Genomic DNA, 12,152 nt, shown 5'->3' on the forward strand with positions numbered 1-12,152 from the left:
TAAATGAAATGGCTGGCACTGAGATCCCATCTGCAAAAGTAAAATGACCACGATAATTATACTGTGCAGAGTTCAATTTTTTTTTTCTGCTTCATCAAGCAAGTTTCTGTTTTATAGGTAACAAACTGCTCCAGGTTGAAACTGCAGTATTCATGTATAAATAAAACATATTCTAACTTCTACTTAATATACATTCCCTACTATATTCATCTCCTCAAATTCTTCCTCGGATGAAACAAACTCCTCTCTGCGGACATAACCAACATCTTTCATTAGCTCATTCAATCCATCCATCAAAGGGTAGATCTCATATGAATGAGGGTTAGAAGTGTCCCCCACCAAAAAGGGAGAGAACTCAGTGCCAACATCAACCCAAGCACAACCAGGAGCCTTTCTCACACCCAAATTCCTCATATAAGTCCTCACCTCTGCTAGTTTGCTCCAACAACCAGCAGCAGCATACATGTTGGCAATCAACACATAATAACCTGAATGATCAGGTTTCATCTCTAGCAATTTTCCTGCTGCCCATTCCCCCATCACTGTGTTTCCATGGATTCGACAAGCCCCTATCAGAGTAGCCCACATTGACAATGTTGCCTTGTATGGCATCCCTGTGATAACCTCCTTTGCTTTGTTCAGAAGACCAGCCCTCCCAAAGAGATCAGCCATGCACGCATAGTGCTCAAGGCGTGGAACTATCCCATAAACATCTATCATCTTTTTAAACAGAAACTGCCCCTGTGCTACTAGACCAGAATGACTACAAGCTGTGAGAACTGCAACCATAGTTACTATATCTGGCTTAATCTCCAACTCACACATCTGTTCAAACAGTTTTAGAGCTGTTCCTCCATCACCCTTCATACCATATCCCAAAATCATGGAAGTGTATGTAACTTTATCTCTTGTGCTCAATAAATCGAACACTTTTCTGGCTTCTAAAACCTTGCCAGACCTTGCATACATGTCCACTAGGGCATTCCACAGTAATAAATAGTCCTTAAAATGTTCACGCTTCATAATGTAGCAGTGAAATTCTCTGCCATGCTGCAGGTTCGCTATGCGAGCACATAGGGGAAGAACGCTTGCAATGGTCACATAATTAGGTTCAACACCCTTCTGTAACATCTCTCTGAAAAGAAACGATACTTCCTCAGTTCGATCCACATGTGCATATCCAGAAAGAATGGCATTCCATGATATCAAACCTTTCTCTTCCATTCTATGAAACACCATAAATGCATGCCCAAGATCTCTACACCTGGAATACATTGTAATCAATGCATTCTTCACATTCTCAAACACGTCAAAGCAAGTTCGCACCGCATGACCGTGCATCTCCTTTCCCAATTTAAGGGCTCCAACGTGGGAACACGCATTTAATCCAATGACCAATGCAACTGTGTCCAGATGAACGGATGTTCTCATCTGGGAAATCAGCTTAAGTGCCACTCCGAAATTGCCCAAATGCAAGCACCCTCCGGCAATGGTGTTCCATATAATCACATTCCTTTCAACACCCTCATCCTGCAAAGTTCCAAACAGCTGAAACGCTTCCTCCCACATACCCCTACAGGCATAACAGCTGATTATAGTGTTCCACGAAACAACATCTCTAACTGGCATATTGTCAAACAAGTGACGCGCAACTTCCAGATTCCCAAACCTACCATACATGGAGACCAAAGCATTGTGCACAAACAAACACCACTTCATGGAGCTAGCCTCAATAGACCTGTGAACCTCCACCCCGGTATTGATATCCAACAATCCCCCACAAGCCTTGAGAACAGAAGGATAAGTGTATTCATCCGGTTCAATCTGCTTACTCAACATTTTCTTATACACAGAAAGAGCCTCCCAACAGAGCCCATTTCTAACATACGACGATATAAGCATATTCCAATGCAAAGGATCCAAAGTACAAGAGCTCTCAGTGACAAATTGGGCATCGCCAATGAGACTAACATTTGTGTAAAAACCAATAAGCCTTGCAACCAAGACAGGATTTTGCTGAAGACCCAGTGAGATGATCTGCGCATGAAGCTGCTTACCCTGTGACAATGACTTAAAATCGGCGCAAGCAAAGAGAAGAGAGCTAATGGGGTGCAAGAGAAGGTGTGAAGAAGAAGAAGGAGAAGCATGGTGCTGGATTTGAACGAAGGTTTTGAAAGCATTTGGTAGGTGGCCATTGATCACAAAGTCCTTGAGGGATGCAATGAGAACACCAACCATGGATGCATTGCTACACAAGAGGGGATTGAACAGTGGTCCTTGCGGGGTCTGTTTCCATGATTTTGGGATGCACTTCTGAATACGAGACAAAAGGAGTTGTGTGGGGATAGAAGAGAATGGGGAATATGGCATAAACTAATGTGGGTTATGATCATGGCAAACGAGAAGAAGCAACCACATGGCATCCTAGGGTTTGGTTTGGTTTGATAACTTCTCCAACATCAAGGCATTGCAAACAACGTGGGATCTCTAGGACAGTGAATTAAGAAATGAATGGTCTCATGTACATATCTGTCTTCTGTTTCCATGATTTTCTGTTCGGCTTCTTTGCAGTTTCACCACGAGATCTTCGGATATAGGCAGCTCGAATGAAAGAATCCTCCTACACATGTTAAGGGAAAGTTATTTAGAGCCTAAACTGTTTTACTTCATGTCAAATGTTCATATTTCAGAATTCACAACCCCCAACAGAAGTTTCAGGGTGCTCCTTCTACAATGTCTTTGATCGGTTAATGCTAACAACAACAGTAGTCTAAAATAACCTTGTTGCTCCAATCCAAGAGGAGGAGATTGTCACACAGACATAATCAAGGCAAGGACAAGCTTAGAAGACAAACTATATAATCAAGAACATAGAATAGGTCATTTTCCTTTCCGAAAGATCGAATGTATGATCTTCATTTTTCAACGAATAATGTACAGAAAATGTAAAAAAACAACACACAGCGACCAAGTGGTGACAGGAGCCAGCAAATGATAATTCACAAAATCCTCCATTTATAAGCTAGCCATTACATAAAATCGATTTTATGGTAATCATTTCTCATAAAAAATGAACTTGGAAAATATTCTGAGCACTACACTTCATGGTCCAAACCGATCATCACACTGCTTTCCAAATGGAGGGATATAAAGCCGTGAGATAATCTTCACGAGAAATTGAATGAAGACTCTTATGACTAAATAAATAACTTAAAATTGAATGAAGACTCGTTTGATTAAACTCTGATAGTATTAAAAAGATACAAAATAAATAAATAAATAAATAAATAATAAAAAAAAGAAAAGTGGGAGAGGAGTTTTGTTACCCGGGAGCGTGAGGGTTTTTAGCGGAGCGAGATGCACATAAAGTTAATGAGGGAAACGAAGAAATTGACAAGATGAAGAAAGAGGGAAGGAGGGATGGAGAATGCGAACGGAAGCTGCAGTCGAAGTGATAGCCGGTGGATTCCGGTGCCGGAGCAGAGAAAATCGCCGACGAGAAGGAGGCGAGAGAGTGTGCGACAGCTTCAAAAGTTAGGGATTAGCTGATGGGTAACATTTTTTTTTTTTTTGCAGTTCCTTCCTTATTCTATTTTTAATAAATAAGAAATAAATATAAGATGTATCGTCTAATTTATTTTTGCACAGGTTTCCAGTCATTGATTGAGCCATGATATAAAGGCTTAAATGGTCTTTTGGTTCTAGTTAAGGACGACTTTTTTCACTTTAGTCCTATTTTTGAAAATATTTTCAATTTGGTCCTACTTTTCGTAATTTTGTTTCAATGAACTCCTTTTCGTTAACTCCGTCTAAATAGTTAACGGAACAGTGCCAGCGTGGTGATTATGTGTGACGTGGATACTGTTCAGTGACGTGTCCGTTTGCACTATGCTGACCATTTAATTGAAAATGTGGATTTGTTTAGGGTTAATCTCTGATTAAATTGGGTTTAGGTTTAGGGATTTCGTCGTGGCACTTTGAAATTGTGGATTTGGGGGTCCAATTAGGGATTTCGTCCTCGCTCTTTGAACTTGTGGATTTGGGGCTCGCATTAGGGATTCTGGCATCCAATTTCGTCGCTCATCTTTGCTCAATCGCTACGGAGGGAAAAGCGATCTCATCGTGAAGGTATGTCGTGTTTTAGGTTATTACTGATTGTCAGAATTGATTGGGTTTAGTGTTAATGATTAGGGTTTTGTATAATCGGTGTTGCATTGTTTATTGTTTTCGCTGGTGACCCACCATTTTTAATTGCTTCTGTTGTCGCTATCTGTGGTGGGTGGGTTTCATGGTTACTTGTCGGTTTGTCGGTTATAAAAAGCGTATTTGTTCCCCCCATTTAAACATTGTTTACCATTTGTAGGTTTTTTTGTGTGTTTTTTTGTGTTTCCAATGTCTGATGAAAGGTTTGAGGTTGTGGTCCACCACCGTGGTGAATTTGCTAAAAATGAGTGGTGTAAGTATGTTGGTGGAGAAACTACTCATTGGTCATGCGATCCTGACCACTGGAGTTATTTCGAAATATTGGGGTCTCTTAAGGAAATGGGGTATCATAGCGTAAAGGGATTATGTTATTGTGTGGAGATGTTGTTGCACCCTTTGAATGATGACAGGGGTGCACTTAATATGCTTCATATCGCAAGACATTACGGTGAAGTGCATATGTTTGTTGTGCATGGAGTTGATGAGGCCCAGGTAGATGATAATATAGTGGAACCTGAAGGAGATGATGGGAGACCTGTAGAGAGTGGAGAAAACAATCATGCTGTTAGTGAATTTGAGGTACTAGGAACTGAGATTGTAGTCTGGTCTGCTCCACCTGAAGATGTAACTTCTGCTCCAGTTGATGATGCTAGGAACGAGGACACTGAAATTGGATCAGATGAAGGTGAAGTGGTTGACAGTTTAAGGAGGTGTGGTGAAGAAGAAGTGGGAGTTAAGAATGTGGGCACAGGTGAAGAAGAAGTTGGAGGTGAGAATGTGGGCACAGGTGAAGAAGAAGTTGGAGGTGAGAATCTGGGTACAGATGAAGCAGAAGTTGGAGGTGAGAATCTGGGTACAGATGAAGCAGAAGTTGGAGGTAAGAATCTGGGTACAGGTGAAGCAGAAGTTGGAGTTGAGAATGTGGGTACAGGTGAAGTAGAAGTTGGAGTTGAGAATTTGGGTACAGTTGAAGCAGAAGTTGGAGTTGATAAAGGGCTGGATAATGAAAGGGATTGTGATGATGAAAGGGTTGAGGTTGATAGTTGGATTGATTCTGATGCAGACTGTATAGGAGATAGTGATGGAGACAAATGGGGTTGTGGTAATGGAGGTACTGAAGGCGTAGTTGATGTAGAAATAGATGTTGATTATGGTAAGGCGAAGTTGGTCCTAGTTCACAAAACCATGATAGTGAAGACAGTGCAAGTGAATCAGAAAATGATGGTAGGAGTAGAGATAGAGGACTGTCTGATAATAGTTGGGAGTCAGAAGAGTTATGTAGCATTGATGGCAGTGGTAGTGAGACAGAACATGATGGGATGAGTGGTTATTTTGGTACATTTAAGAAGCTTAAGTCCATGGCTGATTACAAATGGGAGGTGGGGACAACCTTTGTGGACAAGGAACAATTTGTTGATGGGGTACGAACGTATGTTGTTCATGCTGGTAGGAACTTGAAGTTTGACAAAAATGACAAGGAAAGAGTGCGGGTGAGATGTTTAGGGGCGCAAGGAAAGTGCGACTGGTCCCTTTATTGTGGATTTCTGGTTTCTTGTCAAACATGGCAGCTTAGGAAAGTTCAAAATCGTCATAAGTGCAGTAGAGAATTTAGTATAAATTTGATGAATTCAAAATGGTTGAGTAAAACCTTAGACAACACATTAATAGAGAATCCTAATTTGAAGTTGGTTGATATACGTAATAAAGCTGTAAGGAAATGGAATACAAAGGTGTCAGTTTCAATGGCTCATAGGGCAAAGCAACTAGCAGCGAAGGTGGTTGAAGGATCTTTTAAAGATCAGTATAGAAGGATTTATGATTATGCTCATGAGATAATCAGATCAAATCCCGGATCTACAGTTAAAGTTAAAGTGGAAGATGTTAATGATGAGAAGATTTTCATGCGAATTTACACATGTCTAAAGGCATGCAAGGACAGCTTTGTCAGCTGTCGACCCATCATAGGCCTTGATGGTTGTTTTTTGAAAGGACAATATGGGGGTGAGCTACTCACTGCTGTAGGTCGTGACGCAAATGACCAAATGCTTCCTATAGCCTACGCAGTAGTTGAAGTTGAGAACAAAGACACATGGACCTGGTTTCTGGAGTTGCTGATTGAGGACTTGAGAGGTGATGATGTATGTAGGTTCTGCACATTCATGTCCGACCAGCAAAAGGTTATATGTTTCCATATTTTTTTGTGTTCATTGTTCTTCTATTTCTGTAATATGAAAACTAACTGACTAGTATATACACAGGGTTTGCTTCCTGCCATACAAGACCTACTGCCTGGCGCTGAGCAAAGGTTTTGTATGCGCCATTTGTACAGCAATTTCAGAAAGAAGTTTGGAAGCAAGCAACTAAAAAGCTTGATGTGGAAGGCTGCAACCTGCACGCACCCAAGAGCATGGGAAAGAGAAATGCATAACATTAAAGAAGTGAACGAGGACGCCTTCAAATACCTAATAGCAATACCACCAAGGTTAGTTATCAATATCAATGATTCTCCAGATTAACAATGGATTAACAAATTTGTATTGGCAGATATTGGTCCAGGTCTAGGTTTACCATGCAAGCCAAATGTGACACGTTGGTAAACAACATGAGTGAAGCCTTCAACAACGTAATTGTGGATGCAAGATCCAAGCCAATCATCTCAATGCTGGAAGACATCCGTTTGTATATTATGAAAAGGTGGTCCAAGAATAGATCCAAGGTGCAAAAGTACGAGGGAGATATATGCCCTAAGATTCGCGCCAGATTGTCAAAAGAGTCTGACCAAACTAAGTATTGGATACCAAGGTACTTTCGAATCTGGTCCTACTTTAGGTTTAAAAAATTTCAATTTGGTCCTAGTTTAGGGTTAAGTTCTTTTCAATATGGTCCTACTTTAGGTTTAAAATATTTCACTTTGGTCCTAGTTTAGGGTTAAGTTCTTTTCAATATAGTCCTACTTTAGGTTTAAAATATTTCACTTTGATCCTCTTGCAGTTGGTCAGGTCAGAAGTTGTTTGAAGTTAGGCATGTCTCATTAATTGGAGACAAGTTCACTGTCAACATAGAAAGCCAGGAATGCAACTGCAGGAAATGGCTCATTAGTGGGATCCCATGTTGCCATGCAATTGCTGCACTGAACTTCCTCAACTTGAAGGCATAAGATTACATTCCACATTGGTTCAGACGTACAACATATGAAGAGATATACAACTCCATAGTTCTTCCTGCCAATGGCCAACTTTTCTGGGAAACAACTGCCTTTCCTGATGTTCTACCACCACTTAAAAGAAGGCTGCCAGGGAGACCAAAGAAGAAGAGAAGGCTGGAAGCTTGGGAACTTACAAAAGATAACAGCCAAATGAGGCCAGGTGGTCATAGAAAGAGATGTTCAGTTTGTCGCGCACTTGGGCACAAGAGGAACAATTGTCCAGCACTTCCTGTCCATGGCTGTGCAGAACGTCCCACTGAAGCTGCAGCAACACAACCAACTCAACCCACACAAAGTGAACCACAAACAACTCAACCCACACAAAGTGAACCACCACCAAGTCAACCACCTGCAACACCCACTCCACCTGCAGCACCAACCCCACCAGTTGCAGCACCAACCCCACCAGCACCAGGACCACCACCCGATACTGCAGTACAACAGCCAAGCCAACCATCTTATGGAATTAGAAAGATGAGGCCAAAAATGCAAATAAGAAGGCCACCACGTCCATCAGCAGATTAATGAATGTATTTTGGGGGAGGAAATATTTTGTTATGTATTTTGGGGGAGGGAATATTTTGTTATGTATTGTCAATTGGAAATCATGATGTACTTTAACAATTTCTGGATTTTAATCACTGATATTTTGATGGAATGCTTAAAAGCCTTAATTAGTAATGCATTATCATTTACACTTTTCAGAATTTTATCTGCCTTCTTCATTTCCACTTTTCAGAATTGTTCGTTCCTCAGTTCATTCAAATTAAACTATTTTAAATAGCTCAGAATATGTAATTAAAGATAAAGGAATATCATTCATTCATTGAAGTAATTATTCAACATAGTCAACGACAATTACAATCCATAAAACCAACTACAATCATTACAATAAGAACACCTATCACAGCTAATGACATTTGCATCCGTTTTTTCCAAACAGTCAATGCATTTTCAATATAAGCAATCTTCTGCCTTTGCCTAGCGATAATGGCATCTCGCTCATCAGCACCCTCTTCGTAACACCACTTGAAAAAGTTGCATCCCAACGCATCTTCACCACATCTCTGCAACACAAAAAAACCATGAACATGAAACTGAAAGACTGAAAGTGATAGAAACACCCAAACCCTCGAACAGTGGAAAACAAACCTTAAAGTTCGCACAGCCCCAAAATTGTTTACCCAAATTCTTTGTAGTTCTAGCTGTGCGCACCACTGCAATGTCTCCGCAATTGCAAATTGGGGGTGACCCTGAAACCCTAGAACCACCATGGCAGGAATTGCAAGTCCGATTAACCCAACTGTTGCAAGAAGATGAAGATGTCCCACGAGACATTGGTTTTCAGCTGAAATGGAACCCTAAACTACAATGAACACATAAACCCTAAAATTCAATTTAAAATCTAGGCAATGACAGTGCAAACAAACATGTCAATGAACAGTATCCACGTCACACAAAATCACCACGCTGGCACTGTTCCGTTAACGATTTTGACGGAGTTAACGAAAAGGAGTTGATTGAAAACAAATTACCAAAAGTAGGACCAAACTGAAAACATTTTCAAAGGTAAGACCAAAGTGAAAAAAGTCGTCCTAAACTAGGACCAAAAGACCATTTAAGCCTAATATAAACATGTACCTTCAATAATTTTTCTTTCTGTTTTTCTTCTGTTATATGATTTATACTAGCCTTCTTTTTCAAATAATTTTTTAACATATATATATATATATATATATATATATTGCTATGTTTTTATTTTAGTATTTTTTTTAATGGAAAAACTAAAATAAACTCTTACTACGGGTCTTTTTAATAACGAATACGAGTAATATTTTATTCGTTTACCTTTTTGTAAATTTATAGAAGTTTTCGTTTTAGTTATTTTAATAGTCAAAGTTGTTTTGCATTTGACTAATCGGGACGAGTTGTTAATTGTAATTTGAAAATAAAATTATTTATAATATATGAAATTCAAACAAATATCTTACGTCTGATAATATAAAAACTGGAAATGCAGATAACATTTATTTCATATTTATTTCCTTTAAAAAAGCAGCTTAGTAGGCATTCAAATTTATTTTGTTTGCTTGAATTACTCTCTCGTTAATAATTGAAAAGTATTTTGTTTGTAATCAAATAAAAAATTGTTTAAAACACTAATGCAAGGTTGTTAGTGTATTTAATTAATTATATTTGTTATACTTAACGATTGTTAGACTGTACTTGTAATTTGAGAATAAAATTAGTTATAATATCTACAGTATATGAAATTTAAACAAATATCTTTGACATTATTTGATATATTACAAATTCTATTTATTTTCACAAAATTTTAAATTGAATCGATCTTTATTGTTTTCGTCTGTCTAAACCCCCTGCAAAGAAGTACCCTTATCATACTATAATACTATAATAGCCATATTCTTCATACATCTATCCCTTGAATCTTTAACTCACCAACATAAATTTTCTGGATTCATAGACTGCGGATCAAACTGAAAAGTCTGTTTTTGATGAAAATAATAATACAAATTCTTTTCATCCTTACTTCATAATCACCAACCTCTTTCATGTACGAATATTTTCAATTGCATAATTATCAATAATATTGCTTTTTAGAGTTGCATTTTATAATAATATGTATTTTAGTTAATGATTACATAATAAAACACTTACTATTAAAAAAATTAACATTTACCTTAAAATTATGAAATTTTCATGATTATAGATTGTTTTTCAAGGTAACACAATGTCTAACAATTTTTTTCCACGTACTATTCATGATAACTTTATTCTTAAATAGCAGGATATTTTAATAATTTTTTTGCAAATTATATTAAACCCTGAGGACACTACATAACTGTTACCGACGGACGTGGATTTGCATCACATTCGTATACAATTAAAATTATGATACTAATATATATATATATATATATATATATATATATATATATATATATTAAAATTTCGATTTACCAACTTTCCCTTTTTAATCTTTTTATTTCCTTTTAACTTTTATTTTATTACGGTAACTTAATGTTATAAATTGAATCGATCTTTATGCCTCCAACATCATTTACAGGAGTGTGTTTTTGTTCGTGTAAACCCTCTGCAAAGAACTATCATTATCATACAATAATAGTCATATTCTTCATAGACACTGGTAACTCCGACGATGAATAATTGTATTACGACATGTTGTGTATCGATTTTCTTGAAGAAGAAACAATCTCTTCTCATAGACACGATATTCATATTGAATTTAGTATACTGTATCATATGAAAATGTAGCATTTAGTATCTTCAGAGGACATAATGATTTAAAATTTGATTGAGACATGTAGGTTATTTTTTTTAATTGTTATTGTTTTAATTCTTTAATAATTATAAAAAATCATTCTTTCCATAGATTTTGATAGTAAATAAGGAAGTCTATCTCAAAATACATGCCTAATCTACAACAAATCAAAGCATTACTCAAAGTTTACTCTCCAACTATGTTCTTGCATCCCAGCGACGAATACATGCCATCTTCAGTGGATTGGTTTTTCTCCAATGGTGCTCTACTATATAAGAAAGGGCAAGAGTCAAATCCTGTTCCAATAGCACCAAACGGCACAAACCTGCCTCAGGATCATAACAACGATGGTGCCTATTGGCTAGACCTGCCTGCTGGAGCAGCCAACAAAGAGAGGGTCAAGACAGGAAACTTGCAAAGTGCCAAAAGTTATGTACATGTGAAACCAATGCTGGGAGGAACCTTCACTGACATTGCAATGTGGGTCTTCTACCCATTCAATGGCTCTTCAAGAGCAAAAGTTAAGTTTATTTCTTTTCTATTGGGGAAAATCGGTGAACATGTTGGGGACTGGGAGCATGTGACACTAAGGTTAAGCAACTTTAGTGGTGAACTATGGCAGGTCTATTTCTCACAACACAGCAAAGGTACATGGGTTGATTCCTCTCAGATTGAGTTCCAGAGTGGTGGCAACAAACCACTATTCTACTCTTCCTTACATGGCCATTCAACATACCCACATGCTGGCCTTAATCTGCAAGGGGAAGATAACATAGGCATAAGGGATGATACTGTTAAAGGTAACATTTTTATGGATATGGGGACATTTGAATTAGTTTCTGCTAAATATTTGGGTTCTGCGGTTATAGAGCCTCCATGGCTGAATTATTTCGGAGACTGGGGTCCTAAAATTGATTATAACAAAAATGCTGAGCTGAAGAAGATTCAGAAGTTCGTTCCTAAGAATAAAAATTGTGCTTTGGAGAAGATTTTGAGGAGTTTGCCATGTGAGGTGCTGGGAGAGGAAAGCCCCACTGGACCAAAGGTCAAGAATGATTGGTGTGGAGATGAAATTTGAAAATTTTACAGTAACGTTACATTGGGTCAATTGAGTAAGTTAGATTGAATAGGAATTTTTACTCTCTTTTACTGTGATTTAACTTTCTCACATGTTGTGTTATAAATACAGTCGCTGTGTATATACTGATACAGTTTTGTAAAATAGATTTTGTTGTCATAATAGATTTTCTTTTTCTTTTTCTCTGGTCATAGCTTTCTGAGCTCTCTTTTCTTTGAATAATTTGCCGTCATCATGGTCTGATTAGTAAAAACGTAGTTCGATTTGATTTATAATAGTGGAGTGGAAGGGCCCTGTATACGAAGTGCTACGGCTAATTGGAAAAACAAAATAAAAAATTTAAAGAAACATGGAATAGCTTA

The 12,152-nt window shown here is 37.9% G+C and overlaps 4 protein-coding genes across 6 annotated transcripts; 3 read left to right on the forward strand and 1 right to left on the reverse strand.

Annotated features, from left to right (window-relative positions):
* Positions 1–31: 31 nt before the first annotated feature.
* LOC114178015 (pentatricopeptide repeat-containing protein At1g71490-like) lies at positions 32–3,594 on the reverse strand. Its single transcript, XM_028063676.1, has 2 exons — positions 3,327–3,594; positions 32–2,620 (listed from the first exon to the last, which is right to left on the reverse strand). Exon 2 carries the CDS (start codon positions 2,368–2,370, stop codon positions 184–186), a length of 2,187 nt encoding a protein of 728 aa, XP_027919477.1. The 5' UTR covers positions 2,371–2,620; positions 3,327–3,594; the 3' UTR covers positions 32–183.
* Positions 3,595–5,561: 1,967 nt separating this feature from the next.
* On the forward strand, positions 5,562–6,502 carry LOC114175451. The gene is made up of 2 exons (XM_028060209.1): positions 5,562–6,345; positions 6,462–6,502. Exons 1-2 carry the CDS (start codon positions 5,562–5,564, stop codon positions 6,500–6,502), a joined length of 825 nt encoding a protein of 274 aa, XP_027916010.1.
* Positions 6,503–6,527: 25 nt separating this feature from the next.
* Positions 6,528–8,066, forward strand: LOC114179883. Of its 3 annotated transcripts, none has more exons than XM_028066372.1 (3): positions 6,528–6,685; positions 6,748–7,032; positions 7,195–8,066. In XM_028066372.1, the coding sequence occupies exons 1-3, from the start codon at positions 6,576–6,578 to the stop codon at positions 7,358–7,360; spliced, it is 561 nt and encodes a 186-aa protein (XP_027922173.1). In that variant the 5' UTR covers positions 6,528–6,575; the 3' UTR covers positions 7,361–8,066. The 3 variants fall into 3 exon arrangements, with proteins under 3 accessions (XP_027922173.1, XP_027922174.1, XP_027922175.1); XM_028066373.1 differs by having other exon boundaries at positions 6,748–7,005; XM_028066374.1 differs by having other exon boundaries at positions 6,748–6,990.
* Positions 8,067–8,820: 754 nt separating this feature from the next.
* On the forward strand, positions 8,821–11,790 carry LOC114175452. Its single transcript, XM_028060210.1, has 2 exons — positions 8,821–8,891; positions 10,842–11,790. The coding sequence occupies exons 1-2, from the start codon at positions 8,821–8,823 to the stop codon at positions 11,788–11,790; spliced, it is 1,020 nt and encodes a 339-aa protein (XP_027916011.1).
* The last annotated feature ends 362 nt before the right edge of the window (positions 11,791–12,152 follow it).

Source organism: Vigna unguiculata, chromosome 3, assembly GCF_004118075.2.
Source record: "Vigna unguiculata cultivar IT97K-499-35 chromosome 3, ASM411807v1, whole genome shotgun sequence".
Classification (NCBI taxonomy): domain Eukaryota; kingdom Viridiplantae; phylum Streptophyta; class Magnoliopsida; order Fabales; family Fabaceae; genus Vigna; species Vigna unguiculata.